Consider the following 9,037-nt stretch of genomic DNA (forward strand, 5'->3'; position numbering starts at 1 on the left):
AACTTCTTTTCATCCCAATTTCATAAAATAAATTGTCTGAATAAAGAAAGGTTAAGTGCGACTTTCCAATTCTTCACTAATTTCCACATTGAAACACAACACAAACACTTGAAACAATAGTTCTGTAGTTTTGAATGTGTAATGAATTAAAATAAAATTAAGTTGGAGGACCAATATTTTGAAGACACAGGAAAGTAGTTTTTTTTTTAATTAGAATAAGATCTCCAATCAGAACTATCGTCAAATTTTCGTTTTGAAAGAAATATTATGCTGTTTTCATAATTTTCATCTAATCTGTATCTATTTATTGTTCTTCTACTTCTCAGCCTTTTCCCACTGAGGTGGGTTCGGCATTTCGGGCCTGTCGCTTCCAGGAGTCTCGGTCATTGGCTTCGTTTGTTGTTAGTCCCTTCTCTAAAAGATCTTGAGCAATACAATTTTCCCATTTCTTCCTATAGTGAGGTCCACGTTAATGGCAGTGGAGAAAGATGGGAGAAAAACGTTGCCGATCCTCTGTCTTGTCAATGCCTTCTATAGACGGTAGCTGATACAGGTTTATTGATGTAATATTAACTGTTCATTCTCGTTTAAAATAATCAATTATATTTTATTGTACAAGAAATTACATTTCTTCCCACTGAGGTGGGTTCGGCATTTCGGGCCTGTCGCTTCCAGGAGTCTCGGTCACTGGCTTCGTTTGGTGTTAGTCCCTTCTCTAAAAGATCTTGAGCAATACAATTTTCCCTTTCCTTCCTATAGTGAGGCCCACGTTATAATGGCAGTGGAGATAGATGGGAGAAAAACGTTGCCGATCCTCTGTCTTGTCAATGCCTTCTATAGACGGTAGCTGATACACGTTTATTGATGTAATATTAACCGTTCATTCTCGTTTAAAATGATCAATTGTATTTTATTGTACAAGAAATTACATTTTTCAATAATTTCATAATGCGTTTTAATAATTAAGATGAATTATTTTGTTGATTAATTATTAAATATCGGGGCACGGAGCTTCGCTCGTTATTTTTATTTATTGATAAACAGAACACAATTCTCTAAAATGATCGTGTTTATATTTTACAGCTGGCTATACGGCAGCTTATGAATTTCGGGGATGCGATATTTTGATGTTTCACAGAATCACTCGCTCACTTTTTACTATCCACAGACGATGAAAGTCTCAGCTGTTTCAGCCAAGGATGAATTATCCTTTTAATGTCGTTCAGCGAGTTTTTCCAAGGATGAGACCTAGTGCAATCAAATTTTTATATCATGAACTTACTATGTTCCAAAGTTCGTGAAAATTGTTAGAGCCGTTTTGGAGATCCGTTGAACATAAATAACCAGATATAAATATACAGAAATTGCTCGCTTAATATAATAGGATTCTACATTGTTAAAAAACGATCTGGCAACCACTGATAACATTGGTAAGCAAACACTGCCATTATAACGTGGACCTCACTATAGTAATTATTATTGTAGCCAACTGACCTCCGGAGACAGGAATTGCACCAGAGCAGCCTTGGCCACGTCGTGCATGACCTTGGCGACCCGGTTGATTAATAATTCTACATTGTTGAAAGAAGATCTGGCAATAGATCAAAGCGAGAAAGAGATAGCGCTATCCGCTTTGTTGAATGATAGACAAGGATAGCAACACACTGCCATTATAACGTGGACATCACTACAGCAACTCTGTATCAGTATATTAACGTGGTCTTTTTTACATTGTATCTTCTGGTTGAATACCATTGATTAATTGACAAAATGTATTTAATTACAAATTTATTTATTTATTTACAAAATTTGTAACTTTGTTGAAGTTCTGACACTGTGTTACTAGTAAATATTTGAAAAAACACTTACTTTTATTTGGAGTCTTGAGGAATGCATTTCACTCCTGAAGAGGAGCTTCATCAGCCTGACACCAGGGGCGCTTGCTCTTATGGGTTGGACTGTGTGGCCAAAATGTGGGAAAATATTATATTTGATTTGAAGTTAAGTTGATCATTTAATAAGTTGGATTTGTCATAGTGGAGGTGTTTGAAAATTTCGTATTGTTCTAGTGTGTTGAGTCTCTGGCTTTTTTGAAGAATGTGTAGGATTTCGATATCTGTATGTATGTTTTTGTGATTGTGTCCTATGGCTATTTAATTTGTTTGTTAGTAAAATGTAATACTTTTGCAGGGCCGGCCGAATCGCTGTTCCAACAGAGCTACTTCGAGCTGATGCAGTCGGCACTGCGCCCGGGAGGCGTGGTGTGCTCGCAGGCGGGGACGGTGTGGTGCGGCCTCGACACCGTTGTCAGGACGTTCAACTTCTGCCGCAGTGTGTTCGCCGCCTCCAGCTATGCATACAGCGCCGTGCCTACCTATCCTACCGGACAGATCGGTTATGTGCTCGGTGCCAAGAGTGCGGTGAGTTGGCAATATTGAGCATTTTCATAGTTTTTTAGTATTAATAATAATAGAAATACCTGAGTCTGGTCTCAGAGTTATCAGGTCGCACCTAATCAATTTCAGGGCTTCTGACTTGACGAATGTTTTCAAGGCTGTGCAAAGGCTAAAAAAAAACTTTCTACTGGTGATATTTTTCAAAGTTTTTCGATTTTAATATCATCAATCTATGTGCATATATGCTACAAATGAATTACATTATGTTACTAAATGGATTACATATTATGTACAGTAAATTGTAGATTAATAATTACATGAATCATCTCTTTTTCTTTTGAGTTTTAAAATTATTATGAATTCATTCTAGTTTTTCTGCTCTCTTAGTATTTCATCTACTTAGTACTTCTTCTTTTCGGATTGAAATTTTATTTATTTTTTCTAGTTTTTCATACATTCCATATGTTTCTTTTTTCTTTATTATATTTTTTCTATTTTCGACTGAATCTCAATCCACTAATCATAGCCGACTGATTACTCGTTGCCATCGCTCAAACTACTTAGTTTTGCTGGTAACGCTAATGATAATATTATATAATCGATTTTAAATGGAAAATATTTTAATTTTAAGTTTTGTAATGTATTGTATATGAAATTTTATATTTTCACATTTGTAAAGTTTGTTTAATGATTTTGGCAATAAATATTCCTTCTTCTTCTTCTTCTTTAAAATCTATCAAAATGAAAAAAAATTTCTCAGGAAAACATTTTTTCCGATTATTACTTTTTGAGATATGAGCGCCTAAAGTTAAAATTTTTGGGACAGAAAATTTCAAATTCGGTAAGAGATTTACTCAACTAAAAGTTATTTTTGGTCATTTTTAGTAAATCGAATAACTTTCTCAAAAATTGATATTGATATTATAATTGATATAGATTAGAGACTAATCAATGAGATTTAGAGGATAAATTATCCATGGTATTTTTGATTGAATAAAACAAAAAAAAAATTCGGAAATATCAATTTTTGAGAAAGTTATTCGATTCACTAAAAATGACCAAAAATAACTTTTAGTTGAGTAAATCTCTTACCGAATTTGAAATGTTCTGTCCCAAAAATTTAAACTTTAGGCGCTCATATCTCAAAAAGTAATGATCGGAAAAATGTTTTCCTGAGAAAACTTTTTCATTTTGATAGCCTTATGATATACAAATCGAAAAAATTTGAAAAATATCACGAGTAGAAAGTTTATTTTTAGCCTTTGCACAGCCTTAACGTTTCCATCCAAAACACGGGAGTGGCCCGTGAGAAAAAGATCTCGCCGGACGTTTACACTGACACTGAAATATGGGATTCCAGTTTAAGGGTGGAAGCATAGTAGAACAGCGAATGAAGAGGGTAGCTGAGAGTGCAGAAAAGTAATGCATGAATTAAATGTGTCAGAACAGAGTGTAGCGGCGAAGCTGGGGTAGACGAAAGTGGAGATATTTAGTAGCCTACGTCCATTATTATCAACACTCTCAGGTACCTTCTCTGATGCCGCTCCACTATGTTTTAATCATATGGAGGGCCAGACCACATTAAGCGTTTTTTCAGGTGACAACCCAATCATCCAATCGGCCAATTCTAAAGCCCGGTCCAGATGCTCAAGTTTAGCTTCAGTCTTTTGCTCAAGCGAAAGTCGGAGCATGTAAGTCGTTTGCGTCTGGACGGTAAAACAAATGTGTCTTCAAGCTTAAGTCGTCAAACTTGAAATGTATCGGCCGGGAATCTTTTTCCACCAAACCGTCCGTCTTTTGTCTATCCACCAAAACCTAAATCGCGTAAAAATTGAGATAGAGAAATTGTGATTTCAGATTCGGATTCAGCGCCCTCAAATTAATAAAATGTCTCGCGAGTACTTGAAAATAAGCACGTTTTTTATCGATTGTTTATATAACGCCATTTAACCCTTTTTTACTTTCCTTGCCCTATTACCATAGGTAAGGAAAGTATTGCTTTCCAAAAAAAATTAAGGTACTCTAATTTCAAGTTTTCTATACGTTTCAAGGTCCCCTGAGTCCAAAAACATGATTTTTGGGTGTTGGTCTGTGTGTGTATGTGTGTATGTCTGTGAACACGATAACTCCATTCCTAATTAACCGATTGACTTGAAATTTAAACTAAGGTCCTTATACCATAAGGATCGACAATAGAAATTCAATTAAATTCAATTCAAGATGGCGGAAAAAATGGCGGATAATTACTGAAAAACCATGTTTTTCACGTTTTTCTCGAAAACGGCTCTAACGATTTTCTTGAAATTTATACCATGGATAGCTATTTATAAGCCTTATCAACTGACATGAGTCTCATTTCTGGGAAAATTTCAGGAGCTCCGTAATATTCTTGAGAAAAATGGCGGATAATGACTAAAAAACCATGTTTTTCACGGTTTTCTCGAAAACGGCTTCAACGATTTTCTTCAAATTTATACCATAGATAGCTATTCATAGCTCTATCAACTGACATGAATCTCATTTCTGGGAAAATTTCAGGAGCTCCGTAATATTCTTGAGAAAAATGGCGGATAATGACTAAAAAACCATGTTTTTCACGATTTTCTCAAATTAACTTGACCGATTTTTTTCAAATTCATACCCTGTATAGTTATTTATCAGCTCTATCAACAGGCATGAGTCTCCTCTCTGGGAAACCAATGGGGGGTTAACCCCATCCTTGAGGAATGGACTTAGTAACCTCCTTCTCGTGCATGAGGTAGGTAGGTAGCGCAGTTCATAAAAAGAACACATTGTCGAGATATTTCATCTGTAGAACAGCTGTTTTTACGACCTTAAAAAAATGACGACTAAAAAAAAATCATCAAATTTCACAATTCACACAAAGAAAAAGTTCTCTAAAAACAATTATATATACACATATACAGAAGTCTGATCGTAGTTTCAAATATGAGCAAGGAAAGTTGTGTGAGTGTACCACACCAGATTTTTCTTTTTTGATTCTCATGATACTCTCAGAATTTGATGTTGATATTATGATCTACTATCATGATAATAAGATGTAGGTTCTATATTGTTGATAAGAATACTATCTACAAAATTTCAATCCATTTACAATCACTGTGTCTCGAGATATGACTTGTAAACAAAGCCATTTAGCGATTAACAGTAATATTTTTGTCATTATGTTGTTGAATATAGCATTATCCAGTTGAATCAGCGAAAAAATGCGATATAATTATTACTCATCTACCGGATATATGTCAACCGTATACAATTCACTTTTTGTGTAGTTGAGAAGTTGATATTGTGGTAATTATTCATGTTGAATGAAAAAGACTAAGAAATTGTCAAAACCCTGCAAATTCTGCTGCTCTTGTATTTAGTTTTAGTTTATCAGAGATTGACAATGGTGTAATAACCGAAACCGGTCTTTCTAAGTATCTGTGAATCTGTGGTTTTTGACAATTTATTAGTCTTTTTCATTCAACGTATACAATTCAGATTCAATGAACCATATCAAACAATATGAAAAATAGGAAAACGAACGACATAAGACGAATGCGTGTGGAATTAATTTTACATCCGTATTTTGCTAGAACCAAACGATCCGTCTTTTGCTTGAACGTCTGGACCGGGCTTGAAAACGCTTAATACGGTCTGGCCCTAACTGATTGATGTCTAGTGATTAGATGTCAATTCTAAAAGAGCAAATCATTTCCTCAATGATTCATTTTTACAAATTTATTTCTCAAATACTCATAATTTACTAATCAAGTTTATTTGTTCTTTGCAGACAACAAACTTCAAGGAGCCTGTGAGGATATTCTCCGAAACGGAGCTGGAAAAAATGGAACTCCGCTACTATTCTCCCGAGATACATAGAGCTGCTTTTGTTCTGCCAAGGTTCGCCGAGAAGGCACTCTATGGGGCGGAGCCTCGGGTCAACGGTAGCAAGCACGACTGACTCAATCCTACTACAAAACATGCAAGAACGGTCGAAATGGTATTTCATGCCATCTAGTTGATTAAGGTACTTATTTATACATCCAATGGGGGAACTTTTAATGGAGATGAGTATTAGGTAAATTATTGAATAGTTTCCGACTATTGTTCCCACAGCCATCATCTGACAATAGTTTTGCAATTTGAAAATGTTCAACACCAAAGATTGCTACATGCAGACAATAGTTTTCGGCCAGAAGAAATTTGTCAATTATTACCTACTGGTTTTACCTGTGAAATTTGACGATCAGTTGAAGGAGACTACAGATTGAGCCATTGATTGAAATACTATCGGCCAGTTGCAAAAAATCCAATCAAATTTAACCGCCATAGAATACGGTTACCTAATGGATCGGATCTAACGTCAATGCAATGACCTCATTTTATTGTAGGTGCATTCTATTGGATTTAGTGCAACTGTCTGACTGAGCCCCAGTTGCATAAAAGCCTGTTCAATTTTAATCGTGATTAAATGCCACGAGAGCCAATCAGGGAAGACGTTTTCTAAAATAAGGCTTCCCTGTTTGGTTAACGTGACATTTAATAATAATAATATTTTACAGGCTTTTGTGCAACCCGGCCTGAGTGTCTGTTGAGAAATATGCCATATGAACAATAGACACACTTTTAATAATTGTTTCGTAATTTTTCAAATACATTATTAATTTTTGGTTGAAGAAAATATTAAATCAATAAGTATTCTTAGTTCCTCAAAAGGCATTAGACTGAATAACACTACCTAGAGATAAGGAAACGTTAACATAGGAACTGAAAAATTAGATTCCGCATTTCAAACGTGATTGTGATTTAAAAATACCATGAAACTGTATAAAATACTCTACTAATCTGAAATTTTAATTTCACAAATGAATGAGTCTATTCATTCACTCAAAATTGTTTTAAAGTTGAAAATACATTGCAAGAATGGAGATTTCAATCTCTTTCTGCCAACAATTCTTGTGTTCATTCTAAAATAATAGATCCAACTTAATGAAATATATCGTCCATTTCAGATGAAATATATAGTAAATTTTCAATTTACTGTTCATTAGATGTAGGCTACCTAAAGGTGCGTACAGATTTACGCGCCGCGAACATGGGCAATTCACTTTTAATCAGCTGATGCCAAGCTTTTTATATCTGTATCTTACCGTTTCTGTAAAAATACAGATATAGTCAGCTGATTAAAAGTGAATTGCTCATGTTCGCGGCGCGTATATCTGTACGCACCTTTACCTACAAATTATCAACAGTGCTATGATGTAATAGCATGATAAGTTTAGCACTTGAATCTGTCAAGATAAATACATTTAAATGATTTAAAAATGGAATTTTTCTATTATTTTAAAAACTTCAACATTTTTCAATTTGACAAACATTTCTATCATCTACATATTTTTCAATTAGTTGATAAGAATATTCATGGAACAAATGAAAGTGATAATATTTTTACAGTACCAATTTTAACAAGCAAATTTATTATTGTACTTATACTCAAAATAAAAATATTTTATAGATGTTTTCCATTAACCTTGTTAAACTTTATAAAGAATATATATTTGTATCCGTATTTCAATCAATAAAGTGAAAATTTATTACTTTACTTTTTATAATATCATGTACGGTAATCATTTTACTTATATTTGAAGTATTTAATGAATGTTTTCAATGTATTAATATAAACCGCTGTTGAAGTGTAAGAATTTTATAAAAAATAAATATTTTTCTATAAATTAATGTGAATTACTATTCTTACTTTGTTTCCAAATTTCTAAATTTTCAGCCATTTGAGCTAAGTGAAACTGACAAAGGCAGCGCAGCCTTAAATCTAATTTTTGAATATTATTTTTAATTAAATTTTGTCATCATGTTGCCAAATAAAGTTATAAAAAACCTCAAGCTTGTTTTATACTCCACCATACTGTCGACTGAACAAACTGAAAAGTAATGCTTGTCTGGTTATTAGCTCTAGCAAGTTAGTTATTTAGCTCAGTGGTATTCTAGCTTCAAAATTCAATACATTCAAGGCTAGGCGCACACACCAGTTAGTCAAGACAAGACATGATCAGACACGTTCAGTTACAAAACAGGGTCTTTCTAAATGATGGACCCATTTTCAAAAATTGGTATTTATTAAAGTAAAAATGCAAAATGGACAACCTTTATAGCAATGAAAAGAGAAAGTTTCAAAGTTCCTTTTTAATACCTTACAAGTGTTCAATATGGCCTCCGGCTGCTTCACGGCAAACATCTATGCGTTAGCCAAACTCGTCCCACACGCGAGAAAGCGAGGGTCTTTCTAAATGATGGACCCATTTTCAAAAATTGGTATTTATTAAAGTAAAAATGCAAAATGGACAACTTTTATACCAATGAAGGAGAAAGTTTCAAAGTTATTTGGGGGGTAAAAGAAAGGTGATGGGGCCGCGCTACCTGTGCACTGGGATATTGTTCCAAAAAGGTGCATCCTCTAACTCTCGACTAGCATACTTCATTGTCCTCTGATTCCACTTCATTACCCTTTTAGTGGCCATTAGTGGCCCCGTGTGCTTTCTTGAAGGCTATTCTAGCTGGTAGCAACAACTTATCTAACATTTTGCACCTTACTTACATCTGTTACTTGTATTTTCTGCAGT

The 9,037-nt window shown here is 34.3% G+C and overlaps 1 protein-coding gene across 1 annotated transcript in view; it reads left to right on the forward strand.

Moving 5' to 3' along the window:
• The window catches only part of LOC111044612 (spermidine synthase), a 22,196-nt gene extending 14,467 nt beyond the window's left edge, over nucleotides 1-7,729 (forward strand). The window contains exons 5-6 of the mRNA XM_022329802.2: nucleotides 2,191-2,420; nucleotides 6,193-7,729. Of these exons, the coding sequence (XP_022185494.1) occupies nucleotides 2,191-2,420; nucleotides 6,193-6,363 (401 nt within the window). The 3' untranslated portion in view covers nucleotides 6,364-7,729. The remainder of the gene's footprint in view (nucleotides 1-2,190; nucleotides 2,421-6,192) is intronic.
• The last annotated feature ends 1,308 nt before the right edge of the window (nucleotides 7,730-9,037 follow it).

The sequence above is a fragment of the Nilaparvata lugens genome, chromosome 1 (genome assembly GCF_014356525.2).
Source record: "Nilaparvata lugens isolate BPH chromosome 1, ASM1435652v1, whole genome shotgun sequence".
NCBI lineage: Eukaryota > Metazoa > Arthropoda > Insecta > Hemiptera > Delphacidae > Nilaparvata > Nilaparvata lugens.